This window comes from Vicia villosa, linkage group LG7 (assembly GCF_029867415.1).
Source record: "Vicia villosa cultivar HV-30 ecotype Madison, WI linkage group LG7, Vvil1.0, whole genome shotgun sequence".
Taxonomy (NCBI): Eukaryota; Viridiplantae; Streptophyta; class Magnoliopsida; order Fabales; family Fabaceae; genus Vicia; species Vicia villosa.
The window spans coordinates 53490075-53507584 of NC_081186.1; the positions used below are offsets into that span (position 1 = coordinate 53490075).

The window sequence follows — 17510 nt, forward strand, 5'->3', positions numbered from 1 at the left end:
AACATAAACTTTTCTTTCATAAAAGAAAAATTTGTGAAATAATACTTTTTAAAATATCTTATAAATAAAAAATAGGATATAATGTTAAAAAATCTTTTGTAACTTTATTTATTTTACATTATTTATTTCTTCTAGACTTATTTATAAGAAAAAAAATTATTTTTTAAAATTTATTGAATAACTAATCTAATCTATATTTTATCCAAATACTTCAATTATTTAATAAATCTAAAAAAATAAAAAATTATTATATATAAATAGAGATGGCAAAAAAATTCATATCCGTAGGTTTCTGCAGACAAAATACGTCACAGATACAGGACGGATAGCTTAATGGATATTCATGAATATTTAAATACTCATTTGTTAGTGAATACATATGCAAATATAATAATATTTGTGTCTGCGGATATCCGTATCCACTGATAGATTAAAAAAATTATTTAAATATTATTAGTTTATTATATCTTATCTTTTACTCTTCTAAAAAAATTGTATTTCTTTTTTAAAAATTTATTTTCAATAAATCCTTTCAAATTTCGAACAAATCATATTTGGTCATATATTTAAGTTTTATTGTTAAAGAGAGAGGGAATTGTATGGACACTATATGATAATAATTTTTTGTGTCTTTAAAAAAAAGTTAAAAGTTTTTTTTTTATATTTTAAAAAACAAATGTTATCCATAGATATACGTAAACATCTACGAATACCTTAAAACTCACAGATTATCTGCTTAAATGATATCAGCTTTTTTTATATTTAAATAACAAATGTTATCCATAGATATTCCTAAACATCACAAATATCATATATATCCAAAGATATATAACAGATATTATCACAGTATCCATCCCTTAAATATCCATTTACATCCCTACACATAAAACCAAAGAGAGAATCTATTACCATTATTTCTTGAATTCATATTTCTAACTTTAATTTTTAAATTAACTTAATTTTAAAGTAGCAAGAAAAATCTCGAGATCAACAAAGCATGGTTATGGCAGAATTTGATGCATGTAACCGATTCAACTGAGTGGGTTAAGGCTTGTTTCAGAATCAAGAAAAACAAAAGCAAGTCAAACTGGTTAAAAAATATGTAATAGTAGAAAAGTATTTACCAAATTGATACAAGATAGTAGTAACATTCTTGAACTTGCGACAAACTAGCATTGACCAATAGAAAAAAGTAAATTGTAAACCATCTATAAGATACTAGGAACCTTAAAACATGACTCCTGTGACACAAAATCAAAGCACCAGCCTAAATGACAAACCTGAATATAAAAGTCTTATTTTTGTTCATAAAAAATTGTCTATCTATTGAGCTCTTCTTTTACATTTGAAACACAAACGGCGGGTATCAGTAAACACCAGAGGTTCTCTTAAAATACACAACATACAATTTTAGAGGATTCGGTCCTGAAGATCTGTCATCAAGGAGGATGCCAAGGAGGTGAGCTTTTTCCCAGTTTCTCCGGCAATGTTCTTGAGGGAAGATATATCCTGTTGTGCCTGTAAAATAAAGGAGTGAAAGGATCACCATGCAACCAAATATCAACACGGGAATCATATAATAGTTTTGTTGTTTGAATAACGATTATGAACAGTTAAGTCTGAGTCCAGTATAATGTAAGGAATACCTGGAAAGATATTCGATTGATAAGATCACTAGCAGCAAGATCGACATTGTTATCGCTTGAGTCACCAAAAAGATCGGCACTGGATATAGCAGATGAACCCTGGAAATAACAAAAGGATTAATGCTGCTACTAAGTACCAATATTTAACAGCCTGGTCCCTCCTCTTCTTCATATTTTTGGTTGCAGATATATGGGAGAATAAGGAAATTTCCATGACAGACAAAAAAAAAAATCCAAGAAAGAAAGAGAAAATTTGCGGAACTGAGCTCTTCCCGATCCCTCAACATAAGGAACTATCCATAACAAAGAGACGTTAACATAACAGAGCTCTTCCCAATCCCTCAAAACATCTATAACTGAAATTCCTTCCTAATCCCTCAATATACATCTATATATAACTGAAATTCCATCACTTCATTTGCTTTACGCCAAATAAATGCCAAATCACTCGATGAAATTTGCAACTTTTCCTTTCTCTCACTCATCCCACTCAACCAACACTAGCCTATATAACGAATAATATTAACAAAAAGATAAATATTTTATCAAGGAAAAGCAAGTTCAAACTCTGCATTGGGTTAAATTCCATTTATTAATACACTACAACCCATTTTGATGAAAAAGGGTATTAGGTTTGCTAATTTATGAAACTATACTAAAAAGCAACAGCAAATGAGTTTCTACTAATAAATATGTATACTTATGTTATACAATTAAGATTAATGAGAAAAATGTCACTGATGTTGTGTTTAGAAACAGTTTCAGGCCTTCAATTATGTATGATAAAAATGGTTTGCCACAATCATTGATTTATTATTCCCACAATGGTATTTACTAGTAAAACTGTGATCCCTACAGTCAGACAGAAGGAAAAAAACTGACCTATAAAACAAGTCCTGAATTACTTATCTTTATTTAAACACTGGTTTGGGAGTACAAAACAATTCATATTTAATCTTCAATATGAAATATATTCACTTCTAAAAAACACAAATCACTAGCCCTTAAACTTTTCATATAAGTTAGTATACAGCATGCGGCCTAATTAGTCCAAGCAAAATTTTGGTTGTATAAATAGTAGTCCTTGATAATGCAAAAAGCCCAATTTAAATACTAATATGCATGAATCACAAATGTAAATCATATTACTCCTTGTAAGGTCTGGTGCCTAAAGACTAGTTTGATTATATTATCAGTTCCTTAGGGACTAAGATGGCACTTTTGCATTTTTAGGACTGGAGTGTTTGCAACCAAAATTTTCAGGGTTGAATGTGGAAATTTAGGAGATAGTATAAGTCCTGCCAATGACAATAGTATGCGATATGAAAGAATCCATTCAACACAGCGTCAATGCAGGGTATTGAACATCTACAATCTACATATGCATTCATACTAATGCTTTGTTCCATTGAGTTACTAAAGGAAAAGACACATACTGAAAACTTTGATAAAGTAGCTTGAGCATCCACATCAGCCTTGCTCTGGTCACCAAAAAATTGGGATGAAGAAATAGACTTGGCATTTGAGAACTTCTTTCTTGCTTCATCAGTTTCCTGAATCTTATACAATCACAAACAAAAGAATATAAGGGGCATGACTGTGGGGTCAAAAAATTATTGTGCAGTTGAATTAATTAATTTGTTGAGAAAAACACTCGGATGAGTGGCATCTTCTATTGTAGCTTTAAAGAATATTAAAGGTTTATACAAACACATACAAAAGAATATAAGGGGCATGACTGCGGGGTCAAAAAATTATTGAGCAGTTGAATCAATTTGTTGAGAAAAACACTTGGATGAGTGGCAACATCTATTGTAGCTTTAAAGAATATTGAAGGTCCTACTGCAAAATCATCTCAGACTATAATAATGATACAATAGTATTACACAACCACTGCACTTGCAAACTCGTAGTTTTCCAAATTACACTGAAATCCCTAGTAAAATATATATATATAGGATATTTTGTGTTGCATTAAAATTTTGGTAGAGAAAAAGTTTTGAAAATATGTAATCCTACACATGTAAGGAAGCATTTAATCTTTTTCATAAACATGCTAGCAGTTTCTCCCAGAATTGCATTCACTGGGGTTTAAAACATTAAACTGGATAAATATATCAAAATTTGAACTGAATCGTATATAAACTCTGTAAGCTTACTACATGAAGTATTTATGCAGGGGCAAGAGTTACAGGCATAGGGCTTACTTGCACTTTTGAGGAGCTAGGCCCAGATTTCTTTGGTAAGCCACTACCCATTCCAAAGTCTGAAAAGAAGTTAGATGACTTTGGTGCAGACACATGACCTCCAGAATTTAACTCAGATGTTTGGATATCTTCTGTATACTCAAACCGAGATGTTGGAGGTGGCCCAGAAGGCAAGTTGTTCTTTGTCGATGATGAAACTGGCACAGGTGCTTCTTCGGGCTTCTGCTCATATAGAGACTCACTTGGCTGCATTTGATTATGATAATAATAATTAGTTAAAAACTCAAGTCACCAAATTAAAATAGAGAACACAATGATGGTAAACCAACATGCAATTTCTGTAAACGATCAGCAATCAAAAATAACTATTTGCATTATTGAATACCTTTCTAGTGAGCTTACGGGCTCCAAGCCCCCCACTCTTAGTAGTTTTTTTTGCTCCAAGAGGCTTCTTCAAATTATTTGAAACTGCAGTATATGAAGCTCTAGGTGAAGAAGTGCTCTCAGTCTTTTCTGGTTTCTCCAAAGTCTTTTCAGTTGGGACTTCGGTGGTCCTAACATCAGGAAGTCCATTATCCCCTTCGGCAGACTGAGAAGCAGTTGCAGGGGATGGAGACAAGGCAGCCTCCTCAGCCATACTTTTAGCAACTTCTTTTGAAAGCAATTGCTTATACAACTCTGCAGCTCTGGATGTATACTTCGCCTCTACTTTACCATCGCCGTTCCAACCATGCTGTCTAAAGAAAACACTTGCCCTACCGTTTCCGCCAAAGCTCATCATTTTAAGTTGCTCAGGAGTCCATGAGTCTAAGTTTGTAGATCTACATATAAAAATATATATTAAGTATAAATTGTTTCTGCCTTCTCACTTCTTTCTACTACAGTATAGCACTACTTCCTCCCCATTGTTTGTAATATAATTTGTAGAATAACTAAATATAAAACAAAGTACAGTAATACTTCCTCCCTGTTGATTGTAATGTAGTTCATATAATAACTTAGAATAATAACTAAATACAAAACAAATATGTGGAGCAATGTACTGCTTCTTCTCCATTGATTGTAATGCAATTCACGGAACGACTAAATATATAACAAAGTTATTCAAAAAAAAACTAATTATAAAACAAAAACACAGAAACAGGGTGAGATATTAAATTTTTAGTTAAGTAAACTGAGGCTAGATGAATCACTTTTGATTCAGAAATTAAGTGCAACAACCCTTTCAAATCTTACTCGGTATAATGGAATAAATCTCCTGCTCAACTTTTTCCTAAGATATACCCTGAAAAACCAAACTAAAATGTTGGATTGCGGTGGCAATAACTGAGTTTTCTCGTGAAAAACACTCTCCAAATAAATAATCAAAAAAAATTAGGTGGTTCCAAGTTTGCATCATCTATTTTAAACTAGCTAATCAGTTTCTCCATTAAAAGTAGCTATCATAAATTGCAACTCAAGAAACAAAAGGAAATAACTAGCATCAGTAATTTTCCAATCTAAACACGCCTTGCAACTCAGTAAAGTAGTTCAAGGGAAACAAATAACAGCTACGAGAAAAAACAATGGTGCTAGCATTCCAAACCTGCTGCAAAAAGTAAAACCATGCCATAACCAAGCTCTGTCACTGCATGTGCTCCAAAATTAACTTGGGATATAAATATCAACCAGCATTTATTTATTCTAGACTGCTTCTAAAGCAGTATAGTCAATCGCGGCCAATAGCGACACTATCCCACTATTGCGGAGCTGAGGCCAGTAGCTATGGGAAGAGCCTTAGCGGTGCAGAACACTATAGTGGCCGCTATAGGGTAGCAGGCAGCAGGCAGAGCGGTTCGCGGCCTGGAGCAGTTTCTGTCTTGCTATCCTTTTCCCTCTGAAAAACCGAAATTACCCTTCAAATTTAAAATGTTTTAAAGGTAATTTTGGGTTTTTCAATCAAATTTGAGATGAGACTCAACCCTAACCTTCCTTATACGGTGTTTCTACACTTCATCTGTTCCAAAGAAAAATCACAAATTCCTCTCTCACCTCTCGATGCACTTTGTTCTTCCCCGATGTTTCTGCACTTCATCTGTTCCAAAGAAAAATCACAAGTTCCTCTCTCACCTCTCTATGCACGTTGTTCTTCCCTCTGCACTTCATATGTTGTATGTTTATAATTATTCTTCATGTAATTTGTCCAAAAAAAGATTAAATAGTGGCCATCCCGCTATACGTTATCCCGCTATTCAATTTTTGGGGTCGGCCGCTCCACGCCGCTATCCGGGATTGACTACACATAATAAGAGGCAAAATCCCCAATATGGTTTCATAGACCATGCAAGCAATAACCATTTGATTTGGAAAAATTAGTAATAACACTGTTAAGAGTGAACGAGTAGTTAGCTACTAACAAATTACTAGCTAATCACAACTGTAACAGGCGCAGAACAGAAAAAATAATACACCACTCTAAATCCATCCACATGCAAATTCAAGCCTCACCCTTGCACAACACAGCACTAACACTACTAACCAATCAGCTACACAATCAAATTGCAAACTGACACAAACACTGAAGCTTAAAAAATCAGCAACCAAAATCATCATTTAACAAAATCAATCAACAACTCACCTCACGAAGCTGATGTGAACACCGAGACTCCGATGAACGGCCGAGCAATCAATGCAGAGAAAGATCCCATACGGTACTGACGCCCAGGTTGGATTCTTCGCATTACAATCGAAGCACGACTGAAACAAAAACAAACAAAAAAACCATCAAACTTCAAAAATCAAAAGAACGCACACACAGATATCGCAGATCTGAAACGGATCTCGAGAATCAAAGTTCAAAATCGAGTAACTGAAATCACAGAAGCGTGAAAATTGAAAATATATATATATAAGAAAGAACTTCGAACCTTGTTTTCGGATTTGGTTTTGAGTTTTCTGAACACGGCGTTCTTGTCGGTGAAACCGTCGGAAGCCATTGAAATTCGACGGTGAAATTGAAAGGGAAATTGGATTGTTGTAATTTGATAGTTGAAAATATGAATAGGGTTTTGAAAGTGAATCTCAGGGGTGCTTACGGGAAGAAGAAAGCACCTCCTGAGGATTTTGAAGTGGAAACGCTAAACTTTTTTGTGTTTATTTCTGTCGCTTTCTCTTTAAAAATTGAAAATAATAACTTTTGAGTTAATTCAATTGTACTTGTGCCTTCTAATTTTTCAAAACCCCGAATTTGTTTTTTTAAAAAATGAATTTTTTTAATTTATTAAAATATTTTTTGCGAACAAATATATTAAAATAATAAATTTTATTTTAACTTATTTTTTAAAATTATATTAATTTATATTTTTTTAATCTAATAAACTTTTGATTAACCAGAACACTCTAACCTAGTCGTTCCATCAATAGTTCTCTAAGTTTGGGCTTCCTCCAACTCATATTACAAGAGTATTTATAATTCTCTCCTTTATGTTTGTGTTAATTACAGTGTTTTGGAAGCAAATATCGTTTTAATTTATCCACTTTCGTGTATTGACTCTGCAAAAGTTGTTTTGAGTAATTGGTGTTACCCTGAAAAAACTCTAGAGACAAAGTAGGACATGTGTCCTCAACAGAAGACCCTTCCATTCTAACAAGAAAATTTACAAGCAAAGAATGAAGTGAATGTCGAAATAGAAGGGTGGCGAAAGTCAAACATAAGGATTTCATACTTAGAAGATTTTCGGACCAAGACTTCGATGGCAAGGGACGCGTCAAAATCGGAGACGGTTACCAGAAGTAGCTAAAGCGCGAGAATTCAAATTTCAAAGTTTGAAATGTTAAGGGACGGTTACCAGGCCAAGGTCGTGTGTCAAGAGCGCCAAACGCGGAGAAGGATCTTACGAAGCAGTTGGTGCCAATTCAAATCTTAGCCGTAGATTATGTTAGGTAGTTATTTCATGTAAATCCTATAAATAGGTCAGAATAATGTAGAAAATGTGTGTTCACTATTACAATCAAACTGCTTGCTTACACTCAGCCCAATTTCCGCCCTTAAGAAAACAAGAGTTGCTGAAAGTCTTGATGTATGTGAATCACCATCTTTATTTTCAATGCAAATCCTTTACTTTTTAATTGTATGTTTCGAAGCTTTTACCTATGTTGTATTCTTTAACCAGCATTTGCTTTATCTTTTAATTTTTATTTCAACCAAGTAGGCTGAGACCGGTTGTTACGATCAAAGAACAACCTCTGAGTCGACGCTGTCTAGTGGTCACGAGTCACCCCAGATGGTCAAGGCCGGTATGTCCATACCCAAAAATCCTTAAGTCTAGGTTTGTCCCGTCAGTTACGAGACACCTATCGGTCAGATCTAGCATTTAGTATGGAAAAACATTGTGTTTGTTATCAGCCTTAGAAAACCGTCTCTTAGGCAGACACTTCGACAAAACAGATACAATTCCAAACTTTAGCACGTGGTTTTAAGATCAACTGGTCGATCTTGCAAGTAACCCTTGGTTTTAAGGCTTTGGGAGGACCAACCGTTGTTTACCAATTTCCACAATAAACAAAAATGGCACGCCCAGTGGGACCATCGTGCTAAATTTCTTCGTTTTATATATGTATGAAACTTAGGAGTGGGAAATACACCAAACAATATCATAACCCACCCAAAAAGGTTAGGTCTAGGATGATAAACCCTCATAACCCAAATAACATCGATGAAGTACCCCCTCATTCTCTGAAGTCTTCAAATACGGTGATTAACCCACTTGAGCAAGTGACTGGTGCAGCGACAGAGGCACCAGTTACGAGAACAGGGATAGCGGATACCCCTGTAATCCCACCAGGAGGCACTGGAGCAAGGGGAACTACTTTCTCACCATTTTGACCTAACTTGCCTTGTGTTGGGACCGCTGAGCCATGTATGGAATGTCGTATTCCTTAATGGTTGAAAGTCAGTCGACATCGAGTCCTGCGTTAGTATTAGACACACAAGGATCCACGCCAAGCACCCAAAACAGGGCAAACCAGAACAAAGTTGTGCCTTTGTCGAATACGTCCGTAGCTGTGCTTAGGCAACAGATGGATGATAGCAATCATGAGTTGGTGAACATGTTAACTAACCAAATGGGAACTTTTTTAATCCTATAGTGCATAAATCAGCAGAGTCGAATAGACAGGTGGTCGATCAACTCACTCGACTGTGCAACTTCCTGGGGCACCTCAGACGTCTGGTCGACAACCCCCTCAAGCCCATAGGCAGGTTGTTGTGCATACACCTGCAGAAGAAGATCAAATGGATGATGAAACAGTGCAACAAAATCAAATTCCCAGACTGCGACCAAATCAAGGTGGGGTACGAGGGAGACACCCGCAAGTCGTGATGGTGGGTCGACAACAAGATGCTAATCAGTTTGTCGAACAATATTAGCATGAAGAAGCGGCCATGGAAAATAATCTGACTACGATTATCGAAAGGATTATGGCCAAAAATAGACTGAATACCCCGCTACAAAGGCCAACATACTCTTCCCCGCTGGCTGAATACATTGTGCAGACAGAAAAACCTAGAGGCTGGAAAATACCCAAGTATACCAAGTTCGAAGGAGAGACAGGAGAATCGACAGCCAATCACATCTCCGGATATCTGACTGAATCAAGAGACATGGCGAACAACGCAAGTCTCAGAGTGAAACATTTTCCCTCATCTCTCACTAAGGCGGCGTTTACATAGTTCACCACGTTACCTCCAAATTTTGTCGATTCATGGCCAAAATTGGAAAAACTCTTCCATGAGCAATTTTATAAGGGGCATTCAAAAATTGGTCCGGTCGAACTGTCAAACATCAAAAGGAGGTTTGCAGAGACCATCGACGACTACCTAAATAGGTTTAGGTAGCTTAAGGCAAAATGTTTCACGCAGGTACCTGAACATGAACTGGTTCAGACGGCTGCAGGGGGTTTAGATTATTCCATTAGGAAGAAAATAGACCCAACTTTTGTCAAAAGTATGTCGCAGTTAGCTGATAGGGTTCTTTTCATTCCTTTTTTTTACCTCGTTCGGGAACAAGTTGTATAATTTTTGTGATTGACTTGTTGAAAGGTTGTGACTGCCTTCTTCTTAGTGAATGGGAGACATCCATTGTGGATTGTGCTCTTCTTCTTTTGTTGAGAGATGAAATATGATTGATCCTCTGATGGAATACCTGAATGTTGAGCGCTCGGTCGCACTAATTGAAGATTACCCTGCCCCTGGTTAAGATTGAGGGTTTTGTATTTTTTTGAAAAGAAACTACTACTCCTTAGGCTCAAAGGGGTTGACGAAGGTTTCACTCCCTTATAACTCCGGTGTTTAGGAATTGAAACAATGCATGTACATCGTCAGCAAGATCTTTGTTCCAAAAGCATACGATTAGTAGTTCATGTGTTTTTGATTTTCATCATTCTCCTTTTTTAGTTGCTTAAGACAAATGAGTTGAATATCAATGAACATAATGACGAAGATGAAATGATTTGAGAAAAACATGTATATTGCATTATTTTTATTTATTCAAATAGAATGAGTTTCTTACAATGGATAGTACTTGATAACAACAAAAGTAATACAATTGAAAGTGCTTGAGAAATCTATACAATGGCAAGATTGTCTTTATTCTGAGGCAAATGAAATGTTCTCTAACAAACACAAAGTCTTCAGGCTCCGTTGGTGGAAGGTTCCCCCATGAGGAGGCATGGCATTTTGTGATAGTAGCTTGCTCTTGTTTGTAATTCCCCATGATTCTTTGTCTGTTGTCTTGTCAGATATCGGTGTGGAGGAATCATCTTGTCTGATCTGATGGAGAGGAAGAAGGCAAGAGTCTTGGTAACCATGGATGCATATGCATGAATGCAAAAATGTTAATGATGATGCAAATGCAGTAGGAATTAGGATCAAGGATCAAGGCCTTTTGTGATAATAACTCCTCATGGTCAATAAGATATGGTCGAATCCTCTAGATTCAGAGGTTCGATTTTGCTTTCTTGATAAATAGGTGGTGCATGAGTCAAAGATGGTCGAACCCTCCAGATTCAGAGGTTTGACGTTGATTCTGATAGATAACTGATGTAGAACTTCTGTATAAGTCAAATATGGTCGAACCCTCCAGATTCAGAGGTTTGGCATTGATTTAGGATAGATAACCTTTACATAAGTCACATAAGGTCGAACCCTCCAGATTCAGAGGTTCGAAGTTGATTATGATAGATAGTCTGAATGGGCATAGGGTAGGATGGAGGCATGTTTTCCTGCAAAACAAAATTTCCCAACCCCTCTCACAGGTAGGATCTAGTATATGGTAGGTCAAAAAGCCAATAGAGGATTGAAAGTGGGCGCAATCATACGATATTGCCTCGTTCAACCAAGCTCTGCCCGTGGATACATGATCGGAGCAATCAGACATACGTCTTCTGTCCGTCATGGCCACTCTATTCCTAGTTCCTAAGGTATCACTCATGGCCTGGGTATTGGGCCTTTTATCTCATAGAACATCCCACCCAACCTGCAAACAGAGAAAATATGTGGTCCCCACGGGGACCCATAATATAGTCCAGATGCATGCGGAAAGTAAATATGATATGCAAACAGAAATAAACATGATATGCAAACATATAAACACAGGATGTAAGCATATAAACAAACAAAGAAAAACACCCAAAGAAAAGAAACAAACAAAGGCTAGGATCGACTTGCTAAGAATGGACCAGCACAGGTCTATCACATCCCCAACAGAGTCGCCAGCTGTCGCACGCTCGCGAAATGTGAACAGAGTCGCCACTAATATATTTATCCCATTGAGGGAAAGGAATATCAGAAAACCTAGAATAAGGATAAGAGAAGGTCTTGCGACCAGAGATAGGGTACGGGAGTCGGTTACGCAAGGGGAAGGTACTAGCACCCCTCACGTCTGTGGTACTCCACAGGATCCACTTATGTTTGTTGTTATCTAAAGGGTGTGTAAATCTATAAATCTAAAGTTTAATGCTAAGGGAATGCATGCAAATGAAAGAAACAGAAACACGGGGAAAACAAGGTTTATAAATAGTTGTGCTCACTTAGGCCCCGTGACCTAATGCCTACGTATCCTTTTCAGGAATCAGAGCGCCGTAGTTCGGCTCACATGTTTTTGTTTGTTTTTGTGTTTTTTAGTTGAACAGTTACATTCGCACTCCGCTGCTCGACCTCTGGAGTCTTAAGCTGGGAATGGAGCGGAAATAACGTGTCCGATTAGGAGAAAGAATGCCTTGGAGGCAAGAGAGAGAAGAGAGGTGATTGGTTTGTGTTTTTTAGGTGTAATTCCATGATGGACGAAAACCCACTACAAGGCTTCGCATCACTTCCTTACTTTGTTTAGGTCTGAGCCTTTATTAGATATTTTGAAGTGTTTTTTTTTTATGTCTTTTAAGGGAAATTAATTTGTGACTTGAATCATGCCTTAAAAGTTTAAGTGTTTAGAAATTAGAGAAATACATCAATGCCTACGCCTCAATCATTTCTCTAAATAGCGGGTAAGAACATACATCGAGGCCTACGCCTCAATCATTTCTCCCACTAAGTAGAAAAGAACATACATCGGGGCCTACGCCCCAATCATTTCTTTCCCACTATGAAAAAAGAGTATTAGCATGATTCGCGTCGTCCTTTTTTAGATGTTTTAAAGTTGAAAAGGAAAAGAAAAAGGAACCTAATCTAATATGAACTAAAAGATAAGTTAATTCCTAAATTGTCTAATTAAGAAACTACCTAAAATTATAGGATTTTCAAGGGGAAGACTAACCTAAAAGTTATGGATATTATGGGTCCTAAATCTATGGAAACCTACAAGTGAAATTACAAGTAAAAATCACAAATAAGCATGATACAAAATTAGTACAAAATTGACTAAAAGAATGACTTGAAAATATAGTACAAAGGCATGGAATAAAAGGATTCAAAATATAGTACTAAAATGAATTAAAAGGCTATTATTTTTATGATTTTTTTATGTGAGAACAAAGGAACTCTAATTAAGCAAGAAAGAGATAAAAGAATTAGCCTAAACTAATATTTTTGTGATTATTTTCTATGTCTAAAATTATGTATTAAAGGTCTAAAAAGATGGTAGAAAATTAGTTTTAATTACTAAAAAGAAATTGAAAAAAAACTAATTAACCTAAATAAAAAAGATGGAAACAGGGGGTGTGAATATGGATTTTATGGTGCATAGAGCAATATGGGCGCAAGGCCCAGTCAGATCATGGCCCAGAGTTGTTCTTGTGTGTTATTGATTTTCAGCAAAATATGATGGGCCACGTGGGGGTGTGATTATTAACTCGGCCCAGGATTGTTTTCATTTGATCCATTACGAATTTTATTCAGATTCTATTGAAAATAAAAAACAACTAATTGAATAAGTAAAATAAATAAAATAAAATAAAAGAAACCTGAAATAGGATTAGGGTTGCGAATCGTGTGACCTTTCAGCTTTCACATTCCCCTTTCCCCTTTCGTGAACGAGCAAACGGTGGCGTTTCTTTTTCCTTCTCCGGTCTTGACCTCCGACGGGCGTGAATGGAGGCGGCGCGATGACTCGACGGCGAAATCTCCGATCATTCTATCTCTTGTTTCGGTTCCGTTAAGGCTTGTCTCCGATCTCTTTTCTACGTCGTCAATGAGAAGAGCACCCCAACGTTATATCCAGGTATTGTTCTAATCTCTTGCCCCTTTGATCCCCTCTACATAGCTTCTTTCATCTTCTTTTTTTGAGTTTCTGAATATTTCCGCGTATCGTCGTTGTTGTGCCGATGTTAAAGACCAAGAGATTGAAGCTTTAGAATTGTTTCTTGAAGGTTGAAGATTGCTTGCGATTCGTCTTGCTCGATTGAAGGGGTTTCAGAGCTTATAGGGAGTTAAGATCGGTGATCCAGGTTACAGAGGATTTGTGAAGATTATTGGGAGATTGAAGGTGGTAAAATGGTGGCCGAATGGTGATTGGAGAGATGGTTGAAGAAGTGAAGTATTGTGGATTGCATGAGAGTGAATAGCTGAGAAGTGTGGTGGTTCTGAAGATGATGATGGTGGATGAAGGATGAGTGAAAGAAGAGAGGGATGAAGGTGAATTTGCAGAATCTCCTCGATGAATAATCAGTGTTCTGTTATATATCTTCAGGTTTTTTCCTCTTTGTTCTGTTATCCATCTGTTAGTAACTGTTAACTCTGTTAGAGTCAGTTACAAATCTGTTAGTTGGTTAGGAGATTGAGAGTTTCTGTTAGTTAATGGAATAGGTAGTTATAACAGTTAGTAACTGGTTTTGGAAGGTTGTTATGATGGTTTAAAGGAATTGATACGTGTTTATTTCTTGTGCAGATGGCTTGGAATTGGAAAGAAGATGGAAAGCGTGATTAAGAAATCAAGGAATAATTTTTAGGAACTTTGGATCATAATGTATGGTTGTGGTCTGCTGAATGCATTTTGAAACTCTCTATTAACTTGTAATGATGAATGAGAATTTCCTCCATTTATTGTATTAATTTAGAATCCAAATTCTTCTTTCACCTTTTTGTACTTGAAGTAGCAACTATAACATAAGATGGAGATCACAGATCTTGAAAGTGTTTATAGTCAACAGTCAACCTTCATCGTTGACTTTGACCAAAAAGTCAATCACACACTAGTGACCTCTTTTCCAAGCCATCATCATACGAATCTCAATCTCACAAGGCTTGTCATACGCTAGCACCTTTGTTCATATGAATAAGTATTGCACCATAACTTATAATTCGTGCTGTGCGCCAGATAATTGCGTCCAAACTCCATAAATGGCTCCTTTTGGTTAATAAATGAATAGTGAAGTAAACCTAATCCGGTTGATCTCAATAAAAACTTTGATGAATGCAATCATAGGGAAATAAACCCTGATTCTTGATCCTTATGCTAAGTTTGTTGATTAGTGATGCATGATATGTTAGATGATTTAATGAAGGTATGCGTATGAAATGTAATGCTTAAGCCAGTTAGAAGTAAAAATCAGATGGGCAAATTTTGGGGTGCAACAGCTGCTGCGCCGAAAGGGACTTGGATTAAGCCTCAGATGTCGGCAGAGAGGCGTGAAGCTGTCGAAGCTGAAAAGGATAGGAAGGGAAAAGCCCCAATGAACTACCACCTGGAAATCCATTCTGAGAGAAAGAGCCACATATCTGAGAATTACATGGGTAAAAATCCCATGATTCGAACTCAATGGAGGCGTTTCCAGAGGAGAAAATAGGCTGAGAGGCAAGCTGCTGCTATTGTCAGACAGGCTGCAAATGACCAGATCTACAAAAGGAAGCAGTATAAGGTGAAGGTCGATTCAGCAGTTAAGCAACAAATCAAGGAGTTTGTTGGTAAGCCTGTGGCAAAAGATCCAAACGAAGCAACAGATGACTTTGCTTCTGACTCAGGGAAGAGTCTCGACATCCTAGTCAACATGGTGTCAATTCTTCCTCAAGAATTCAACGTCCCGACTAAAGCTGAGGACATTGATGAAACTGTTGCTGTAGAAATGGCCTTACATAGGCCAACGTGTTATTTTGTGATGAACAATGACTCCATAAAAACGCAGGGAAACACGATTTGGGGAGGATATCAATGGTCTGGATTCTCTGTTGGTAGGGAAGAAGGCTCTGTCATCAGTGGTGTAGATTTCAGAGGGAGCATCGACAGGTAATGGACCTAAGAAAGACAAAGGTGCATCTTCAAGTTGAAAAGGGATGAGTACATGAGATTGTCAAATCTTTGCTTACCTGAGAGTACCTGAGAGAGCACCTCCTGAGGATTTTGAAGTGGAAATGCTAAACTTTTTGTGTTTATTTGTGTCGCTTTCTCTTTAAAAATTGAAAATAATAACTTTTGAGTTAATTGTACTCGTGTCTTCTAATTTTTCAAAACCCCGAATTTGTTTTTTTAAAAAATGTTTTTTTTAATTTATTAAAACATTTTTTGCAAACTAACATATTAAAATAATAAATTTATTTTAACTCATTTTTTAAAATTATTAATTTATATATTTTTTAATTTAATAAACTTTTGATTAACCAGAACACTCTAGCCTAGTCGTTCCATCAATAGTTCTCTAAGTTTGGACTTCCTCCAACTCATATATACAAGAGTATTTATAATTTCCCCCCTTAGGTTTGTGTTAATTACAGTGTTTTGGAAGCAAATATAGTTTTAATTTATCCACTTTCGTATATTGACTCCGCAAAAGTTGTTTTGAGTAATTGCTGTTACCCTGAAAAAACTCTACAGACAAAGTAGGACACGTTTCCTCAACAGAAGACCCTTCCATTCTAACAAGAAAATTTACAAGCAAAGAATGAAGTGAATGTCGAAATAGAAGGGTGTTGAAAGTCGAATGTAAGAATGTCGAAGCAGAGGACGAAAGTCGAACGTAAGAATTCCATACTTAGAAGATTTTCAGACCAAGCCTTCGATTGCAAGGGTGTAATACGGTGGGAGAAATGACTTTTAAAATGTTGCGGATAGCAAGAGTCGCCACCGACTTTTATTTTATCCAATAAGAAAGGCTAAAAGAACAGAAAAAAGACCTTTTAAAAGACTTTGAGTTTGGGGGGTAGGTTATACAGAGGGAAGGTGTAAGCACCCTTTGTATCCATGGTTATCCATGGGCTCTTAATTGCTTAGCTCAATTTTGTTTTCAAAATGTATGAAGTGTAGTGTGTGAATAGTAAAAACTTTGTTAAGGACTTTAGCTTGTAAATAAGCGTAGCCTTGTTTTTGAAAGTATTTGAAAATGACTAGGAAAAGGAGTTTTGAATTTGAATAGAGTAAGCAAAATCAGGAGCACCTATCCTAAGTTAGAAAAATTGTTCTTTTAGCTTTTCGGTTTGAAAAGGTTATCCATACCATGAGAGGGTAGGAAGTCCTTTCATTAGATGTTAAGGGTCATTGAGAAATTATTGTTCGCCATAAAACTGTCTCTACCATATAGAGGGTAGGTAGTCTCAGGGAAGGATAGAATAGTCATTTAATATTTAGGAAACCGGTGAGGATACCTTATCAATTGGGACAATCATCATTACCGAGGCAACATCGAGGGACAAGATCATTTTTGTTAAGGCAACTTCGAAGGGACATATGATCTTATGATGATTTATGAACTGAGGGCAACATTTGCTTTAGGTATCCTCATATTCGAGGGACTTGACTATTTTAGAATCGTAATTAAAAGGCAACAGGCAACATAAGACGGGTTACCCTAAAGGTGTGTGTGTGGCACAATCAAGTGATTTAGTTCAGATATTTTATCTTGTAATTAGTTATTCTAAGTTAATTCAAGGCTTGCATTCCCTAGGATTTCTAACCATAGCAGAAAAAATAAAGGCAGAATTAAAAGTTCCTACGCTATTACAATAAACACCTGTGGGCAGAAAAATAAAGGCGGAAATTAAAAGGAAAAAATAAAACTCTAAACTATTACATGGCTTTGGGGCAGATACAAAATTAGGCAAAAAATAAAGGCAGAAAATATAGCCTTAAAGCAAACAATACACCCTGTGAGCAGTTACATAATTTAAAAATAATAGCAAGCAATAGTAATGCGAATAATAAAATAAAATCCAAAATAATAATAAGGCAGAAATAAAATAAAGGCACATGCGACAATC

At 36.2% G+C, this 17510-nt stretch overlaps 1 protein-coding gene across 2 annotated transcripts; it reads right to left on the reverse strand.

The window, feature by feature from the left end:
• Window positions 1-1091: 1091 nt before the first annotated feature.
• LOC131620578 (probable ADP-ribosylation factor GTPase-activating protein AGD8) lies at window positions 1092-7008 on the reverse strand. 2 transcript variants are annotated; one of them, XM_058891703.1, is made up of 7 exons: window positions 6760-7008; window positions 6471-6589; window positions 4239-4674; window positions 3854-4099; window positions 3083-3205; window positions 1647-1745; window positions 1092-1518 (listed from the first exon to the last, which is right to left on the reverse strand). In XM_058891703.1, the coding sequence occupies exons 1-7, from the start codon at window positions 6826-6828 to the stop codon at window positions 1411-1413; spliced, it is 1200 nt and encodes a 399-aa protein (XP_058747686.1). In that variant the 5' UTR covers window positions 6829-7008; the 3' UTR covers window positions 1092-1410. The 2 variants fall into 2 exon arrangements, with proteins under 2 accessions (XP_058747686.1, XP_058747687.1); XM_058891704.1 differs by lacking the exons at window positions 6471-6589; window positions 6760-7008 and adding an exon at window positions 5090-5118.
• Window positions 7009-17510: the final 10502 nt, after the last annotated feature.